The sequence below is a fragment of the Stegostoma tigrinum genome, chromosome 29 (genome assembly GCF_030684315.1).
Source record: "Stegostoma tigrinum isolate sSteTig4 chromosome 29, sSteTig4.hap1, whole genome shotgun sequence".
Taxonomy (NCBI): Eukaryota; Metazoa; Chordata; class Chondrichthyes; order Orectolobiformes; family Stegostomatidae; genus Stegostoma; species Stegostoma tigrinum.
In genome coordinates this window covers 20527040-20548210 of record NC_081382.1, presented here as the reverse complement: position 1 = coordinate 20548210, position 21171 = coordinate 20527040, and the positions used below count along the sequence as shown (strand labels likewise).

At 41.2% G+C, this 21171-nt stretch overlaps 1 protein-coding gene across 5 annotated transcripts in view; it reads right to left on the bottom strand.

The window, feature by feature from the left end:
* Window positions 1-21171, bottom strand: part of rgs3a (regulator of G protein signaling 3a) — a 243603-nt gene that overhangs the window by 97607 nt on the left and 124825 nt on the right. For all 5 annotated transcript variants that reach the window (XM_059638197.1, XM_059638191.1, XM_059638192.1 and 2 more), the window contains 2 exons: window positions 16155-16266; window positions 2211-2251 (listed from right to left, as the gene is read on the bottom strand). In XM_059638197.1, coding sequence (XP_059494180.1) covers window positions 2211-2251; window positions 16155-16266 — 153 coding nt within the window. The remainder of the gene's footprint in view (window positions 1-2210; window positions 2252-16154; window positions 16267-21171) is intronic.

The following is a 21171-nucleotide window of genomic DNA, read 5'->3' as shown; positions in this document are numbered from 1 at the left end:
TTTCTAGGAGAATAATGTAGAACCCGCCCAGCCTATCAGCAAGACAGGATGGGGCACAGAACACAGCACTTGTGGCTAGCCCACAGTCTTCCCACCTACAACTTATCACAGTAGTCATGTGATGTATTAGCCAGCCTGGCTGCCCTCGGGCCTACGGATGTCCTTAACTGGCGAACTAATATGTTGCTGCAATAACGTGTTTGACCATGGACAGCAGAACAAAAGCAGGCCAACCCACTTATTCACCATTTTAGATAAAAAGGCAGAAATAAAGAGGAATACCTTCTTTGGAGATGCTCAATGCCATCAGGTTGCCCTGGTACCTGAGTGACAGAAGTCTTCGTCACCCTATTAAGGCTGCCCCAATGTAATATAGTTGCAAGGCATCCTCTTTTAAAGCTATGAACAACTGTTCTACTGGGAATATTAACATTTCAACACCTAGCTGTAAAATTGAGCTCTACAATTGTCAACTTTGGAGACCGGGCACAGTCCCAGCAGTTGCCACTTCTTCCTGTAACGCTTCTGCCACCCATCTGGCAGCTTTCAAAGGAGGACTGCCTCCCTGGATGGAAACTAAAACTTGATTCCTGTTAGTTAACATCCTGATTACCACATCTAATCTTTTATCTGTTTATTTTGAAGGTGGGGGGGCGTGCTGATTGGTGCTCTGGAAAATCCAGTCCCAATTTGGAAGGTAAAATTTCGCTTAAGTACTTTGCCTGACTGGAATATTGAATATGGCAATAGGAGATGTAACATCCACATAATTAATTACAGGACTACTACTTTTCCACACAAAGTACAATAAAACACCGGTTGCTATGTAATATAGGCGTTGACAATCCCCAGGTGGTGACAGCTCAATGTTGCCTCTTTTAGGGAGGGCCCACCATATGGAGTGCTACTTATTCATTTAACTGGTTACTGGTGAACCCTCCCTGTGAAGAACAACCTCAGGGCTAGAGTACTGCCTGCTGAGAGATAACTGCAAAACCAAAACTGACAGCGGGACCGCATTTAGCAAGGTAGTGAATTTTTTCAAGGGTCAGCAGTACATCACTGCAACATCTCACAAACCTTTGCACACTAGTGCATCAAACAAGTGACAGATGTTCTCTTCTTCACAGTTGGACAACACATCAGTTTCATAACCGATGGGGCATCACAGGCTCTGAAGGGCGTTAAATCTCATGCTTGGAACATTAAAGTGATGACCTTTAATACATACTAGCTGGGATATTTAAAGCATTTTTGTTCACTTTTGCATGTTATATCAGCTTCCCTTTAGGAAGGGTGCAGTAGAAGCGAACACACATCCTCCCTGTATGTCCATCTTTACCTTATCTGGCCTATTCCTGCTTCAACTTTGTATGCTGACAACAGCAAATGTCTATTTATTCATCCCTCCTTAATGGCATTCTGAGTCAATGTACAGCAGGTAAACTTCAGTGGTTCAAGAAAGCAGTTCACCACCACCTTCTCAAGGGCAACTACCAGATGAGAAATAAATGCTGACCAACCAGCAACACCCACATCCCACAAATGAATAATTTAAAACAAAAAGCTGCAATGACCTTTTCCTGCCCCTGGCGTAAAGATGCAATCAATCATCAAGGAACAAATCTGTCCAAAGGAGGGTAATCTACCCGCATATTCTCAGTAGCGCCGTTGAACTTCAATCTTCGACCACATCTCTGCTAATGTCATTGTGACTGTCATATATTCCATTTTTAGTTTAACTGGTTTTTCCTCTTAATTACTACGAACTTGTAAAAATTCTTCACAAAGGAGATGATGTTTTGTGAAGCATATACCCACTCAATCTATTCCAGCCTTTCCAAATTTATTTCACTTATAATTTACTGCACTGAGTTGGATTAAACCTAAGTACTTTTCGTGAGAGGATATTACCAAATCTGTGAAACATTCACAGAAGCACAGGTAGATTACTTTGAAAATCAACCAAAACAACTAAGAGCTGAAGACACCTGATCCTTGTAATTTTTTTCAAAAAGTGAAAACTCCAGTTATTAAATCAACAGTTTATTTTAGGTAGCACCTTTAAAGTAGTGAAATGTCTGAAGGCTCTTCACAGGGACATTCAGTTGTTTGAATAAGTTGACAACCAGAAGAGAGAAAGAAACAATGTTGCAAGTTGGTAACATTCACAAAATTCTTTACAATTTGAAAAATATGTAAACACATACCTCAGCATACGTGATGCAGAACTGCAAGGCTTCTGCTGCACCTGTTAAAGCAATATGGATATTAGTATTTTTAAAAAATAAATTACACTGCTTTGTAAAATTGCACACACATGAAGATTCATCTAGGATTGATAAAAATATAGGAGGTATAATGAGAGAGCAAAGCTTATCTATTTCCTCAATAACTGGGAAACAATATCCTGTCACAGGAACTGCTAAGTCAAAGAAAAGAACAGTTGTCAACCAAAGGCAAAATTAGCTAATCTATATCCTGGGAATTTGTAAAGAAAATATTAACTTGAATACTTTAACCATTCCATGATCAATTTAATTTTGTACAATGCTACCAAACCTATTCTTTTGTCCTGCAGGTCTCTATAACTTAAGACTAAATTGTGTTTCTTTATTCCTTCATGGGATGAGGCATCACTGGCTAGGCATCTATTGCTTGGTCCATATTGCCCAGAGGGCAGTTCAGAGTCAGCCACATTTTTGTGGGTCTGGAGTCACATTGGCCAGACCGGGTAAGGATGGCAGTTTCCTTCCCTAAAGTGCATTAGCCAACCAGATGGGTTTTTCCAACAATCAACAATAATTCACTGAGGTCATTAGATTCTTAATTCCAGATATTTTATTAAATTCAAATTCCACCATCTGCCATGGTGGGATTCCAACTTCGCCCCCCAGAACATTGTCCAGGTCTCTGGAGTAACAGTCCAGCGATAATATCTCTAGGCCACCGCCTGCGTGAAACGTCACCTCCCTATTCATCATCTCTACACTTAAAACCAAAAACTGCTCTCATTCTTCACAAATGTCCTGGCCATAGAATCAGAACATCAGATAAATTATCATGCAATATGGTCCAAACATGAGGAGTCTCTTTTTCAGTGCTCCCTGTTTTTGGAGCTGTGACAGGGCTCTCGGACTCTTTGATCTTCATTCTCATCCCAAGAATAGCAGATGCCCTCGCTTTCCAACACTCCTCAATCTCAAAGTTGATAAACGTTGGTCAGATGGGCTGACTGAATACTATTTCTACCAATTTGGATGAGTGAGGGGCGATGCACTTGGTCGGGATAAACAAAGCGAGGGAATACATGAATGAATGGTAGGACGTAGGAAGCACCAAAGATTGGACAGATCTTGGTGTACATGTCCATTATTTTCATAAGGCAGTGGGAGAGGTAGATTCTGCTTAGGAAGGTATATAGGTAATTGCCTTTACTGGTCAAGGCATAGAGTTCAAGAGCAGGGAGGGGATTCTGGAACTGTGTGAAACACTAGTTAGGTAACAGAAAATATATTTCTGCCAATCAATATCTTAACTAAATTCTAACCAAAACAAAGGGAAAAAAGTGGGAGTATGTCAATGTAGTTCCAGCCCAATGCTCCAACCATTTGGTTCTGACAAGTGCAAGTTCCATGTTCCAATGGCTGGTTGCTAAGATCAAAAGAAAAGTTGACATTGCTGCAACAAGCTGTCACCTGGGTAGAAAATCTAACACTTGGCATACACAAGCACTTCTTCCAAATTCAGGGAACTATTCTGGTAAGTTAAAGCTACATTAAAAAGATTTTTGTCTATCCAAGTGACTACCATTGCCCCCCCTTCTCCATGCCTCCCCTCCCACAAACTAGCAGATGTCGGGTGTAATAGAAATAGTAATGGTGTTGAATGCCGAGGGGAGATGGTTAAATTCTCTCTTGTTGGAGAAGACCATTGCCTTGTACTTTAGAAGCACAAATTTGATTAGTCACTTATCACCCCAAATCAAATGCTGTCCAGCTCTTACTACACGTGGGTGGGTACATACTTCCAACATCTGAAGAGTACCCAATGATACTGAACGTCATGGAATGATTGGACTGTATTTTCTGGCCTTATATTGGAAAGAAGATCGTTGCTGAAGCAGAAGATTTGTGTGGTAAATGTCATTATTCTATGGAATTCCTGGAACAAAGTCCTGGGGCTGAGACAATTAGCCTATCGAAAACATCAACAGTTTCCTTTAGGCTAAGCATAATTCTAGTCAATGAAGAGCTTTCTTGTGGTTCCTACTGTTTTTTTTAAAGCTAGGACTCCTTGACGCCACTGACTATTGTTCTCATATTATATCTCTTGAATTCAACTCTTGTGCCTATGTTTAGACTAAGACTGCAATGAAATCTGGGAGTCTTGAAATTCACCTAATAAGCTGACCACAAAGTAGGCATTGGTCAGTACACTGGACTGAAAACATGCTGCATGATAACACTGCCAATGACACCTACTATCACTTTGCTAGTGAGAAAGAGAGAGAAGGTGGCTGAGTGGTATTATCACTAGAATATTAATCCAGAGACCGGGTTATGTTCTGGGTTTCTGGATTTGAATCCTGCCAAGGCAGGTGGTGGAATTTAAATTCAAATTTTCTTTTTTAATGTTTCTGGCATTAGTAGGCTAATGGAACAGTCAGAAAAACCCATATGGCTCACTTTTGGGGAAGGAAATTGTCGTCCTTGTCTGTAAGCACATATAGGCTAGAGCAGGCAAACAGCAATATGGTTCACATCTAACTGCTCTTTGAAATAGCCTAGCAAGCTGCTCTGTTCTCACAATCACCAGCAACACTCAATAAAAAATGAAAATTTGGATGAAACATTTGACATTATCTCAGGACCAGACACAATGGCAAAAACCCTGTTGACTCTGCAAGGTGCTCCTTATCTGGGGGCTAATAGCAAAAGTGGAAGAGCAGTCTCACAAGCTAGTCAAACAACAACTTGATATAGTCATATCTTATAGAATCATCCCGGGTGCTACCATCATTTCTGTATATATCTTGTCCTAGGGCCAGCAGAAGAGGCAGCACATTAGTATACAGTTGGAAGGGACTTGCTTTTCGAGTCCTCAACATTACCTCCAGACAACACAAAGTCTCATGCATCAGGACAAATATGAGCAAGGAAACCTCTTGTTGATTACCGTGTATGTCCTCTGAGTCGATCAGTGCACTTGCAGGAACTCCAGTTGGAAGAGGCACTAAAGGTGGCAAGTACTCAGATTGGGGCATTTCAATGTCCACCACCAAGAATGGCTTGACAGCAGCCCTACGGACCCACTTCAAACAGACCGAGCAAATCAAGACTAAGCATCCATGAGAATTGTATTCAAATATAATTGGCTCATCACATCCCATAGTCTACCATTACCATCAAAATGAGAAGATTCGATTCGATTCCCTACAGTGTGGAAACAGGCCCTTTGACCCAACAAGTCCACACCGCCACCCAGACCCATCCCCCTATAACTCACACACCCCTGAACACTACGGGCAATTTACCACAGTCAATCCACCTAGCCTGCACATCTTTGGGCTGTGGGAGGAAACCAGAGCACCCAGAGGAAACCCACACAGACACGGGGAGAATGTGCAAACTCCACACAGACAGTTGCCAATCGAATCCAGGTCCCTGGCACTGTGAGGCTGCAGTGCTAACCACTGAGCCACCCTGCCGCCCAGCCAAGATCAACCAAGTCAGTGAAGGATGCACAATAGCATGCCAAGAGCAACACCAAGCATACCTAAAGATGAGATGTCAACCTGGTGAAGGTACAAAACAGGACTACTTGGGTACCAAACAGCAAGGGTCAGAGCTAAGCAAAATCACAATTAAGGAATCAGATCTAAGCTCTGCAGTCCTAAAATATGCAGTCAAGAATGTTGACGGCCAACTAAACAACTCACTGGAGGAGGCGGCTCCACAAATATCCACATCCTTAATGATGGGGGTGCTCAGTGGAAAAGAAAAGGCTGAACCGTGTGAACAATTTTCAGCCGTAAGTCCTAATCCATCTTGTCCTCCTCCTTGAGAGTTTCACATACAGATCCCCGTCCTAAGCCAATTTGATTTACTCCATGCGACATAAAAGAAATAGCTGGCGGGACTGGATAATGTAAATACTACAAGCCTTACATTCCAGCGATTAGTATTGAAGACTTGTGCTCTAGAACTTGCCATATACTAGCCAAGCTCTTCCAGTACAGTTACAACACTGGCATCTACCTGACAATGTGGAAAATTACCCAGGTATGTCTTGGGCGCACACACAAAAAAAAGGACAAATCCAACCTGGCCAGTTTGGTCCCAATTTACTCTTGATGATGGCTACAAGAGCAGGTCACAGGCTAGAAATCCTGTAGTGAATAACTCCACACTTCTCCAAGCCCATCCACCATCTACAAGGCACAAGTCGAGTGTGTGATGGAATACTCTATTTGTTTGTATGAGTGAAGCTCCAACAACACTCAAGACATCATCCACGTTAGAGAAACCCGCTTGATTTGTGCCACATTCATTCTCACCACAACAATCTAAGTAGCTGCAGTGCGTACCACTTACAAGATACAGTGCAGAGATTCACCTAATCAAAGGGAGCAGATAGAATGTGAACAGCTTCACCTGCAAATTCCCCACTATCACCAATCCTTCAGTGCTGTTGGGTCAAAAGCTTGGAAATCTTTCCATAATAGTATTGTTGATTTCCCTACAGCACAGACTGCAGAGATTCAAAAAGGCAGCTTACCATCACCTTTTCAAGGGCAATTAGTACTGGCCCAGCCAGTGGCATTCCATGCCATGAGTGAATGAAAAACTTGATCGAGACCGGAACACGACAGTAAAAGGGCTGGAATGAGACTTCTGCTTCTTTTGGACAGAATATCCTTGAGCAGTGCCAATGCTGTCCCTGTGCTAGACCAGCTTGGTTTTAGTTCTGCAGGACAATGTCAAAGTATGCCAACTGTTATGTTGTCAAGCAGTGTAGCTCTTGAAGTATTCAATGCTTTCAACCATTCCTGGGTATCACAGGGAACAGCTGCAATTAGCTGAAGATCACCTTCTGTAATGGTGAGGAAATCTACTCAGCATTTCTGTCTGAGCATAGTTGTAAATGCTTCAGGCTTGTCCTCTTTTTCTTTAAAAACAAACACTGATATACTGGGTTCCCCATTACTGAATTGTGACTTAGAAGTGTACAATAAAGACAAACTTCAAATCTGCAGCATTTACAACACAGAAAATACAACTATAAATAAAGGGTAAAAATATCTTGCCGGTACTATGTAGATATTGTTTATAATCATTCTTCCTCCAACATTCAATATCCTGAAGAGGTTTTTGGCAAAAACCATGAATAGTGCAGTGCTCATTCCTTTGAGAATGATGAAAGTATCACAGACTGATTGTAACTCATGTGGCAGATCTCTGTACACTTCACCTTATGGTCTAACGCAGTTTTGCTGGAAGAAGCACTTGCTGAGAACTATGCCAATTCTAAACCTCACTGCACAGTGGCAATTGTTGCAAAACTGAAGGTAACCACAGGAAATATGCTCAGGGAGGATGTCATTTGACAAGAAATGCCTTCTTTGTACATAACTGTGAAGTCATTTGGACAGGCTGAAGGGTCATTTTAAAACATACAAAAGTGCATCATGCTTGTTAAACTACAATAAACAACATGAGGTGGCTCAATGAATTTGAACTGCACTTGAAGTCTTTCTTTCCTAAAAGATGATTAACTAAATTATTCTGTATCTTTTCAACTCCTTAGAGTGTACCAGGTCCTGATAAAAAGTAGGGAAAGACATAATAAGCACAGCCAGTCATTTAAATTTCTCACTGTATAAATTTGGCCTGTTCAGATATATTTATTTAATGAATCCCAATGTATTTTAAAATATTTCATAGGCAAAACCTAGACAAGATGGAAATGTGATATTGCTTTTCACAAATTAAAGGGCACTTATTATCTAAAGAAACCAAAGTTCCCTTGAAATACCGAATTAAACTGTAAAATGCTGCAATGGGAGATTACAAATTTGTTCATCGTTAAAAATACTCCTTATTTATGTGCTTAAGTATATGACAAGCTTTTTTTAATTTTAATTGTAAATTAAGCGTATTAATGACAACATAAATAATGAGTCTTAAAAAGACCAAGTCTTCATGCATGAAGGCAACTCTCCTTTCAACTCATCAGCAAAACAGGTCCGGGTTAACAGCCCAAATTCATAAGGGACTTATTCTCTTAAAACAAAATACAGGCATGGACAATTTTCTAAACGGTGAGAAAATTCGTAAAGCAGAAGTACAAAGGGATCTGCGAGTCTCGGTCAAGGATTCTCCAAAGGTTAACTTGCAGGTTGAGTCCGTGATTAAGAAAGCAAATGTAATGTTGTCGTTTATCTCAAGAAGGTTGGAATATAAAAGCAGCGATGTGCTTCTGAGACTTTATAAAGCTCTAGTTAGGCCCCATTTAGAATATTGCGTCCAATTTTGGACCCCACACCTCAGGAAGGATATACTGGCACTGGAGCGTGTCCAGCAGAGATTCACACAGATGATCCCTGGAATGGTAGCCGTTCATCATACATTAAATCTAAGGATCCTGGGATTGTACTCATTAGAGTTTAGAAGGTCGAGGGGAGATCTAATAGAAACTTTCAAGATAATGTATGGCTTAGAAAGGATGGGAAGTTGTTTCCATTAGGCGGGGAAACTAGGATCCGTGGAATTAGAGGGGGTAAATTTAGAATGGAAATGAGGAGACATTTCTTCAGCCAGAGAGTGGTGGGCCTGTGGAATTCAGTGCCACGGAGCGCAGTGGAGGCCGGGACATTGGATGCCTTCAAGGCAGAGATTGATAAATTCTTGATCTCACAAGGAATTAAGGGCTACAGGGAGAGTGCAGGGAAGTGGAGTCGAAATACCTATCAGCCATGATTAAGTGGTGGAGTGGGCTCGATGGGCTGAATGGCCTTACTTCCACTCCTATGTCTTAAAGTCTTAAGATTTTTTTTAATGACAAGGAATGCAGTCACACAACATCTGCCACTGTGCCCACATTAAACGTACACGTCAATTACCTCAACCACTAACTTGGGCACCACACGGTCAGAAGGGATCACGTGCAGGAAAATCAACTACAGGCTACGTATGGTATGGGTAATCCTGAACAAAACAAACCATCTAGTTAGAGTGGTCTCTATTTAACACTTGAAGATGAAAGAAAAAGACCACAGATATAAAATAGGCTGTTGGAAGGGTGGTCTTCTGCATTCTTTGCAAGAGCTAACATCACCATGCAAAAAATAAAGAAAAATTGTTACTTTCCCAGCATTTGAGAGGAAAGGGATACAAGGAGTACTTAGTGCAATAAATTTGATATTTGCATGTGATGGCTCCACTGCATTGCTATTGTGGCCGATGTTCAAATTTAGGTGGCATCATTAGCATGACCCAGAGTACAATAAAAGCATTCCCTTGTAACAGGAAATGGATAATATTGCCTTTTGGACATATACTTCATCTCCTCCAAAAGTAGGTCAGGGAGTCTTTGATGAGATGTTGCTTCATTTGAGTTGTACACTATTTTATTTCAATGAGACCACATAGGCTTCAGCTGAAATATTGTTTTCAATTCCAGACAACACCCTTTAAAAAAGATGATGTCAGACCCTAGAGAAAGTGCAGAGATTTAAAATGCCACATTGCAGTCTCAAAGCTACATTACTGTAGTAAAATACCATAGAAGTAAACATAGCCAATTATCACAACAATTTATTTTCTCAAGGGCTGTTCTTGATTCTTGGGGGCCACCCTTTAATTTGAAATTAAACTTGTACTTTTCTTCAGCACTACCCATAACCACACTAGCTGTTTTTAATGTAAACTTAAGGCCTTGGGAGGTCAGATTCTTCTGGATTGACAAGATCCCCAGCATTTTCTTCGTAATCATTTAAAGAAAGAAAATGTGTGTATGTAGACAGCCAATTAAGCCAGTCAACAGGTGCACTTTTATAGCAGAAATTGTCAAAGGAAACCTCTTAAAACTCAACATAATTTATTCAATGAATATCAAAAAGGAACAAAAGACATGCAAAAGAAAATAAACTGTTAGACAACCAAACCAAAAAAAAGTTACAAACGTGAAGATTAGGCCCTGTCGAAGAGTTTTAGCAAGAAAAATTACTTATTTTAAGAAAATGTGTCAGGAAATCATATACAAACACAAAATAAACTGCCACTGAGCAATGTTGCCCACATTCTTTCTGGTCCTGAAAGGCCTCCTTCTCACCTAATCCCTTGCTGCCTTCTTCAGAGTCTCTTCCGTTTCAAGTAATGCAGTTTAATGGCTGCCACAGTCTGCTCATAAAGGCATTTACAACAGAAGTAGATGTTGCCTGACTACAGCAACACAAGCTAGAACACTTAGTATAATTGCTTTCTTCCACTCATTTCCTTTCAAATAAACAGAGTTGCACGTACTACAATTTGAAATACAAGTTACACACACAGTGCCCAAGACGGTGTACATGGTCACATTATTATTCATGAACAAAACAGTGTTTTAACTCTAGTCAATTCCACTTTGATCAGTCTCTGCGCACGTGCCACACACACACACACACACACACACACACACACACACACACACACACACACACACGTTAATTCAAGTAAAACCCAAATGGTACGTCAGAGAGTTGTCACTGGCTGTTCTGGTACCTGCTCATTCTTAGGATATTATTTCTCTAGGTAATTTAGTTCCCATGGCAAAACTGTTGCAATTGAAACATCTGCTGATCCATTGTTCCGCAGATGTTTCGTTACGGTACTTGGTAACATTCTCTGTGCAGCCTCTGATGAGGCGTCAGTGTGTTTTCCCGTCTGGTTTTTAAACTCTGGGGTCCATTGCGATGGATTGCCTCACTTCCGGGTTTCCTCTGTAGTGGAATGTACACGGGGTTAAGTTCAATGTGTTTATTAATAGCGTGCTTTGCGGAGTGCCATGCTTCCAGGAATTCGCGTACATGTCTCTTCCTAGCTTGCCAAGTGAAGCTGCGTGCAAACACTATTTAAAAGGGCAACAACACACTGCAGCAACATAGAACTATGTCAAGAGGAGGAGAATACCTCTTCCAAGTGTTCAAGGATAATGGATATCCAAAGAACTGGTTCAGGAGATGCCAACAGGAACAGCATCAGAACGGTTCTACGCACCCCAACACACTCGTCACACTACCCTACATCAGGAACATGTCAGAACTCACCACAAGACTTCTACAACCGCTGGGCATCACAGTGGCACATGAGCCCACATCAACCCTACGACAACTGCTCACCTGAACTTAAAGACCCACTCCTCGCCATGGACAGAGACAACGTCATCTGCAAGATCCCCTGCAGAGACTGCAAGAAACACTACAATCAAACAAACGGGAAGGAAACTAACAAGAGTACATGAACACCAAATGGCTACAAAAAGTCATGACCAAAACTCACTCGTCTCAATCCACATGGACAAGGAGAATGATGACTTCAGCTGGGACAACACCAAGATCCTGGGGCAGGCTAGGCAGAGACAAGCATGAGAATTCCTGGAAGCATGGCACTCCACAAAGCATGTCATTAATAGACACATTGAACTTGACCCCGCACACATTCCACTACAGAGGAAACCCGAAGTGAGGCAATTCATCGCAACAGACCCCAGAGTTTAAAATCTAAGCAGGAAAACACAGTGATGCTTCATCAGAGGCTGCACTGAGGAGGTTACCAAGCACAGTAACGAAACGTCTGCGGAACAACAAACCAGCTCGGCAAGCCAACCAACCTCAACACCCACAACATGAGCTACAGATCTATTCCACAAACCTTAGAGATCTGCTGATCCATTTCGGTTGCTGGGGAAACAGTGGCCTTTGGCACTCCAGTACACACACTAGCAACAGAAAGGTCATTGATGCTTTCAGGCCACATTTTCATTATTACCTCATGCTGTATTTGAGACTTTCATCTTGATACAGACGTTGCTTGATTGAAACAAGACGCTTACCTTTCAGGTACAGTCTGCTGTGTTGATGACCACTGCAACGTGTTGATTTGACGCCGCTCATTGATTCATGAAGTTATCATATTATGTCTTAACATCCTCAGCCTTTTTCCACAGGGAGGATTGCACTTAACAGCATATTAACAATTTACATCTATTTCCCATGCCTGTATGTCAAGTCAAGAAGTCATCAAGTGAAATGGCATTCAGGAGGCGGCAATGGCCTAGCGGTATTATCGCTAGACTATTAATCCAGTGACCCAGATAACGTTCTGGGGACCCAAGTTCAAAAAATGGCAGATAATAGATAGTGGAATTTAAATTCAATTTTTAAAAATGTCTGGAATTAAGAGTCTAATGATGACCATGAATCCCTTGTCAATTATCAGGAAAAGCCACGTGGTTCACTAATATGCTTTATGGAAGGAAAGTGCAATCCTTACTTGGTCTGGCCTACTTGCGACTCCAGACCCACAGCAATATGGTTGACTCTTAACTGCCCTCTGGGCAATTAGGGATGGGCAATAAATGTTGCCTAGCCAGTGACGCCCTCATCCCGCAAATGAATAAAAATAAATACTTTAGACACACTTTGGAACAGGAAGCAGTATGGAGAAGATGCTTTGAAGTAACTTAGGGCCATACTCCACTGTCATTTTGTCTCTCCGAAACACCTATCAATTAAAATGCTCGCGATCAGAGACAACAGCCATGTACTCTTCATCAATCTGAGTATAACACTGTTCCATTTGCATTAATGTCCTGAGTGCAAATACAACTAGTTAACCTTGCTGCATATGGGTTGCTTCCAGCCCTGTCTCACTGGGATCATACTGCAGTGATATGATTATTGCCATCATAGTTTCTCAGTAATGATATTGTCATCACTACTTGTCTGATTCTCATGAAAGCTGCTTTGTGCCCTGCACCGCAATTCCGCTGAATATCCTCTATGAGTTCATTTGTATCATTTTTTCTGTTCTGTTTCAGATTCATCTGGCAAACTCTATCCAGCTGTCATGCTGGATTCTAACTGGCATCTTCTGCTGTGCTCCCACATCCATAGACTTGTAGGTCATTCACAATGGCTTACAGAACAGGAAAATCACTGACCGTTTGGGGATGTTGTTGCCTTGTTATATTTCTGGAGCAGTCCAAATACCAATTGTCATGCTGTGGCAATGATGCATATTAAATGTTATTTGGAAATTCCAGTTCTTAAAATTGAGGCAGATGGGCTTTGGTTTCGTTTTGAGAAGGACTTGTGGTCAGAGGTGGACAAGTGACCTAAATGCATAATTTGTAAGAAAGCATGTAACTTAGTGCCTGGCAGGATACACGTGATGTCAACTAATTAAAGTGCAATGCTGCTGAGTTTGTGACATATAGAAAAAAAAGGAACACTGGTCATTTAGTTTAAGTTCAGTGCAAAAGAACCAAGTTTCAGTTTCATCCTAGCAGAAGAATCATGCTTTTGAGTTCAGAAGAGCAGTTTCATCACAGCAGCAGGGCAATACACCCAATCTCAGATGCACTATTTCTGACACCAGGTGTTCTGCTGAGTGATGAACGAATGCAGATTGGTACTGGTAGCCCTCCGGTTTACAAAAAAAAGGGCTCCATATTTCTGGTAGGAGACCCTGCACAGCGCTCCCTCAGAAACGTGGAATCATAACTGCATTCTGACAATCCTTTCATAGTGTAAAACTGTCAGAGGAAGGCAACTTTTTCACAGCAGTTAGCTGCCTCATTCAGAAATTCACAGGAGCAGACTGTCGCTTTGACAGTAGCTGTTAAAGGGCAAGTACAAAATATTAGTGTGAAGTAACACCACTAAGGCTGCTATCCTATCACCAAGTCACCCTTTATTTACACGTGGAAAGTCCTTGAACTGATCCATACCCCTCTGAGCTAGCTGTCGGAGTGACAAGATGTCTGACACTCCTGTTTTTTGTCTGTCAGCCAGGGCTCCCTGTTTGGGACCTTAATCTGGTCCAATCAGGGAACTCACTCTAAAGACACCCACCGGCAGACATCATTACAATCACCACAGTTGGCTGGGGCAGTATTTATTGCCCATCCCTAACTGTCCTTGAGAAGTGGTTTCATATGATTGGCCAAAAGATCTTTTCCTAGAAGATAATATGTGATATGAATGCACTGCACAACAAAAGGTGAAACATGTTTCAAGAAGGAATTTGATAAATACTTGATTACACTGTTCTGTAGACATTGCAATGACAGAGATGGCAAAACTATCAGCATCTACCATCATGCATGCACTGAAACGGACAGCTAACTCTGACGCATATAGATGCATGGAATAATGTGGAAATCCAGAGGTCTGGCTGATGATTCTAAACTTTTTCTAACAGTACACTGTTGAAATACCTCAGCCTGCTATCACAAGAGCTAAGTTATATTGATATTGCTGGTTTCACAGTGAAACTAACAAGAGATGGTAATAACTTGCACCTTAATAAATGAGGTGTAACTATGTTCTTAACAATGTACAAGCTTCATAAATACTCTTTTACACCTCAGTTGCCCTTAAAGGCTAATTGTTTATTTGTGGGACGTCAAATTGCTTCGTAGCAATTAAAAAAGTCACATAAAATAATTACAATTTTTTTTAAGAAAAGGGAAGAAGTGAAAATGGCAGCAAGTTTAGTCAGTGTTATCACACTCAAATATTGAATTCATTTGTGATATTACCATTTTTAATGGCAGATTTCAACTAGGAATCTGCATTACTGTTGCTGCTAAAGCAGATGGAGCATTTTGTGGAAAAGGTACACAAAAATATCCATTCCCTAACTGTTTCTCTAGCCAGTCAAGTTTAACAAAGCAGGGAAGACTGGGCAATACTGTGAAGAAAACTAGCAACACCCTCATAGCAAGCATTAAGGGTTTCGGTGATGGCAAGCACAGAGAACTTTTTAAATTGCACTGACTTTTTATTTACATGACATGTGAAAAGTCCCTGGGATATAATAAACCCAATTTAAGTCTAGCGATGTTAGAGAACTATTTGATTAGATCAGCTTGGAAAAGGTTACATTCTAATGCAAGATTGAACCACAAATTCTAATTCTATCCAATTTAAATCTTTCAATGTCAGAATGACTCAGAGATGCTGTCAGAAACTCTACACTTTTACTTCTTAACTATATCCATGCTCGCTAGGAGAAGCAATAGTTAACACAAACATTTACACAAAGTAATTATATCAGCAGACAACACATGATTGAACAGACAAAGCCTGGGGTCCATAAAGCTAATATCTTATATATGTTTTTCCAGAGAATAGGTGATCCTATTACTGCTTTCACTTTGCCAATCCGGAAGTTTTCTTTTATATTAAAGTGCATTAATAAAACAAGTCAGGTCAAGGCTTAAAGAGCTCTATCTTCTTTTAGATCAGCACACCAAAAATAAATAATTGGATCCCATTAAATCATAGATTCAATTAAATGTTGAACAGTTAACCACCATAGATCACCGTCTATAAATCACGTGGGTATACCAGACTACCCCATTTCTCAGGCCCATGTGTATTTGCATATATGTGGTGCAGAACATAGAACACATCAGCACAGTACGGGCTCTTCAGTGGGTCTGACTTTCCCTTTCGGTCAAGGCATGCTATACTCAATAGCAGTCAGAGTCAATTCTTCACACCACAAATTAATGTTTTAATTACTAGCACCTTATAACTAGGTGCTTGAGATGAAGAAAACATGGCTGCATTATAAAAGTGCACAGGAGTTTAAGACAAACCCACACAGAGCAAACCCCACAAGGTGAATGACAAAAGATGATAACCACATGTAGTATGCAACTCATTTTCCCTTTGCTTTTCAAGGGATTTTTCAAGGCCTCAAAAGGTTGACTGATACAAAGACAGATAAGATGCCATAGATGTCAGTGTATCAGTGAAAAAGGAAAATGCAGTATCTGGACAGCAGGTTTATGGCAAGGGATTATTTGTTACTTCTATATGCTGTATATATGCTGTAAAATATTAGTTCTTCCTTAAATATCTTGTGGGAGATTCTCACCTTCCTCTAGCTCCATATTCTGAAGGAAAAGAGGATTTTGTAGAACACTACAGTGACCCTGCTCGTCCTCCTTGGTCAAAAGCATTAAGTCAGTATAGATGAAAATGCAGACCTGTGGAAGACATAAGGATTAATTCAATATTTGAACTGGCTATTGATGGCCTTTTTTTTAAGAAGTTGTAAGTTAACTCATGCTATATTGCTAAAGAGTGCAAAACACCGAACTCTTGAAATAACCTGCAAAAACTATTTTCAATAAATATAACTTGTTTTAATGACCTCAATGATTGCATAATCTTAGCTCCTTTAACTGAAACTAATATTTCAAAAGACAAACATAAAATAATATTAACAATTATTTAATAACTACTGCTGTATTGGTGAAGAGGTGCCTTATCCTGAAAGCAATTTCATGATGACAGTTGAAAGCACAGGTAACTACAACTTGCATTTGTACAGCACTGTTAGTATAGTAAAACACCCTCAACACTTTGTAGAAGCATTACTAAATGTGACTACAAACCATGTTTGGTGATATCAGTGTACAAAGAGACATTAAAAAAAGCAAGGGTAGAAGGGGCACAGTATAGAACAGAAGCAACTGCAAACAAGTCTGCTAATGCTGGAGCAAACATGAGATGGGATGCAAGAAAGATTGTAATTGGAGAAGTACGTAAATTTACGAGTGGTGGTGATTGTTGATCAGGCTGAGGAAGGAAACTGAGATGGGTGAATAGGCAATGAAATGCAGGGATATGAAGTCAAGATTAGGATTTTAATATCGAGAAATTACTCAGCCAATGCAGGCCGATGAACACAGGATCAACGGGTCCGTTAACATGTAGCCTGGGAAATGGATACCAAACTTCTGGATGAGCTCGTGAAGGATGCAAGTCTGAAGGTCAGCCGTGAATATACTGCACTAGTTGAGTCCAGAGGTACTTGAGGTATGGTTAAGATTTTCCAGTAGGGGAGGAACTGGAATGACGGCGAGGATGTACAAATATGCAGCTCTGATAGTAGTCAGAAGCTCACCGCAAGCTCAAATATTGCATAACAGTTACAAATGAACTGCTTGATCTGGCTGGGCATTGAACTGTTGTTAGAGAAGGACAGAAACAATGACTAGAAACAGAGCTTGTGCTGGGGTCTGAAGACCGTGACATTGGTCTTCCCAACATTTGGCTGCAGGAAATTTCTGGTCATTCAGTATTGGATGTTGGAAAAATGAATAAGCAGTTGGACAACTCAGATTGAAAGGATCAATAGAAACGGTGGTGTCGAAGTACCGCCGGATGTCACCATCAAGTGTGCACATCCTAAGACAAATGTGTATGAGATACAAACAGGAGTCAAAAATAGATCTTTGGTGCCTTCAGAAACAATGGTGCAGGAAAATAAGCAACGACAGTTTGTTCTCAGGCTATGATCAGATAAGGGGAACCGGGCATGTATAGTACCACTAAGCCAGATGAGGGAGGTGGTTTTAGGGAGCCACACGGTTTGGATGCCAAAGTTTGTTTCAGAAGAGATTTTATAATGCATATATGAGAGGGGGAAGGGACAGTACCTGAATCGGCAAATACTGTTTAAGAATACATGTCAACAGGGCAGTGAGGAAGACAGCTTGCATGATCAGAATTTAATGGCAGCACTGCAGTATCATTTTTAAAATTCCATTTCCACCTAGCAGCTGAACAAATTGACAGGCTGCCAACTACTGGACAGGAAGGTTAGCAGTAAAAGGCTCCAACCAAGATGTTTTGATAATTTTGAATCTGATGACTGGCTAATTTTCGAGTTCAAGTGTAAGTGAAACCTGACCTCTTAACTTGGTAATTCAAAGAGCTGTGGGTATATTGAGGATATTATGCTTTCAGGCACTTTCAGATGAGACATTAATCTGTCCCCTCATGTGGAAATACATATGACACTGTACTTTATGAATAATAATTCAGGAGTTTTTCCAGCATCCTGGTCAACCTTCAGCCCACACAACAACAGCAACAAAAACATTATTTCAACACCTCTGTGGGAGCTTGCTATCAGCACACCAACTATCATATTTCCTACATTCAAACAGTTCACACACTTAAAAAATACTTTATTAGCTGTAAAACCTTGAGATCGTCGGATATTGTGAAAGACACCGGACTCATACAAGCCTTGCTATCTCTCAAATACCTGAGAGTTCCATGTCGGTGCCTGGGTCTACATCATGTATCCATTTGTATTTTAAAATGTGTGCAATAACATTTATTCAGTATCAATGTAAGGTATATATGATCAGAATCAATGAGAGCATAGACAATGCACTTCCAGACATTTTGGGAGAAGGCGAACTGGACTGCCCAAGCGTGTAGTCATACCAGTGTAGATTTTAGATTTAAGAACATCTGGCTTATGAATGTGAACCCATACAGGGGTGTAATTTTAAAATATCTGACATACAATGTTTCCTGTACTTACGCACTACTGTTCTATGTCATCCTGCATTTTGTTTCAACTGCACACAAATCTATTTGTGAGCAGACTCAAGACAAAACCAACTTGCAATCTGGGGACTGCATATATTTGGTAGCAATGTAAAGTAGAAATCCAAACATACTTTCTGACCCAACAATTGTAATTTGAATAGTTGCATTTCAGTTAGTCATTAACGTGTGTGTGTGCCGGGGTTGGGGGGGGGGGGGCCCATCTGAAAGTTGACAATATTATAACAAATCATTTTTCAAATTATGTCTCTCCTGTTGCAGTCTAAATACTTGTGTACTTAACTTCTTATTATAGAAATCTTTTTGAGAAGAGGCAGCACGGTGGCTCAGTGGTTAGCACTGCAGCCTCACAGCGCCAGGGACCCGGGTTCGATTCCAGCCTTGGGTGACTGTGTGGAGTTTGCACATTCTCCCTATGTCTGTGTGGGTTTCCTCCGGGTGCTCCGGTTTCCTCCCACAGTCCAAAGATGTGCAGGCTAGGTGGATTGGCCATGCTAAATTGCCCATAGTGTTCAGGGGTGAGTGGGTTACAGGGGGATGGGTCTGGGTGGGATGCTTCAAGGGGCTGTGTGGACTTACTGATCCGAAGGGCTTGTTTCCACGCTGTAGGTAATCTAAAGGTACAAGTGAGAGGAATTACACTTGCCATGTGTGAACATGGTAGCAAAACAAAACGTGTGAAGTAACCCTGTTTCTCCCTCAATCAGGATTATGTAAGCGTGCTATTTGATCATTATTGCGTTGCAGTTTGTGGGAGCATGCTATGAACAAGCTGTCCTTTGCTTTTTCTTCACTATGACTGACTACACTTCAAAAAGTAACTCATTGGTTGTGGGGCTGGATGAACACGGCGGGCCAAGCAGCATCTCAGGAGCACCTGTGCTCCTGAGATGCTGCTTGGCTGCTGTGTTCATCCAGCCTCACATTTTATTATCTTGGAATTCTCCAGCATCTGCAGTTCCCATTATCTCTCATTGGTTGTAAAGCACGTTTGGTATTTCTGGCCATGAAAGGCATTTTTTTTTCGAAAATGTAAGTCTTTGTTTCTAAGCAATTGGATAATATGCTGAATAAGCTTGGCGATGTTTGATTTGTTGAGGAACATTTATTGTGGGGAGCAAAACGGGTGCTGTCAGTCTGAAGTCACTTCCACTCGACCCCTTAAAACAATATTTTTTAAAATCGCATACTACTTTCCCCAAAGTACAGCTATGTCATATAGATCAGAAAAGTTTGATTTTTATGAAGGTCTTGTCATATGAGGAGCTGCTGAGGACTCTGGGTGTGTACTCGATAGAGTTTAGAAGGATGAGGGGACATGTCATTGAAACTTAGAGAATACTGGAAGGCCTGGGTAGAATGGATGCGGAGAAGGTGTTTCCACTGGAAGAGGAGACAAGGACCTGAGGACACAGCCCCAGAGTGAAGGGACGACCCTTTAGAACTGAGGTTATGAGGAGTTTCTTCTTTCAAAAAGCTGTTAAACTGTGGAAATCATTGCCACCAAGGGCTTTGGAGGCTAAGTCATTCAGTGTTTTTAAGATAGAGATAGATAGGTTCATGATCAATTCGGGGACCAAGGGATTCACGGAGAAGGCAGGAGAATTGTACCAGCCATGACTGAATGGCAAAGCAGACTTGATGGGCTGAATGGCCTAATTTTGCTGCTCTTTTGTGAAGGGAAGGTCGTGCCTCACAAACTTCATTGAGTTCTTTGAGAAGGTGACCAAACAGGTAGATGAGAGTAAACCGGTTGATGTGGTGTATACGGATTTCAGCAAGGCATTCGATAAGGTTCCCCGCAGTAGGCTCTTGTACAAAATGCGGAGGAATGGAATTGTGGGACATATAGCAGTTTGGATCAGAAATTGGCTTGCTGAAAGAAGACAGAGGGTGGTAGTTGATGGGAAATGTTCATCCTGGAGACCAGTTACTAGTGGTGTACCGCAAGGGTCAGTGTTGGGTCCACTGCAGTTTGTCATTTTTAAAAATGACCTGGATGAGGGTGTAGAAGGATGGGTTAGTAAATTTGCAGACGACACTAATGTCGGTGGAGTTGTAGATAGTGACGTCGGATGCTGTAGGTTGCAGAGAGACATAGATAAGCTGCAGAGCTGGGCTGAGAGGTGGCAAATGGAGTTTAATGCAGACAAGTGTGAGGTGATGCACTTTGGTAGGAGTAACCGGAAGGCAAAGTACTGGGCTAATGGTAAGATTCTTGGTAGTGTAGATGAGCAGAGAGATCTCCGTGTCCATGTACACAGATCCTTGAAAGTTGCCACCGAGGTTGACACGGCTGTTAAGATGGCATACAGTGTTTTAGCTTTTATTAACAGAGGGATCGAGTTGCAGAACCAAGAGGTTATGGCGAAGCTGTACAAAACTCTGGTGCGGCCGCACTTGGAGTATTGCGTACAGTTCTGGTCACCGCATTATAAGAAGGATGTGGAAGCTTTGGAAAGGGTGCAGAGGAGATTTACTAGGATGTTGCCTGTTATGGAGGAAGGTCTTACGAGGAAAGG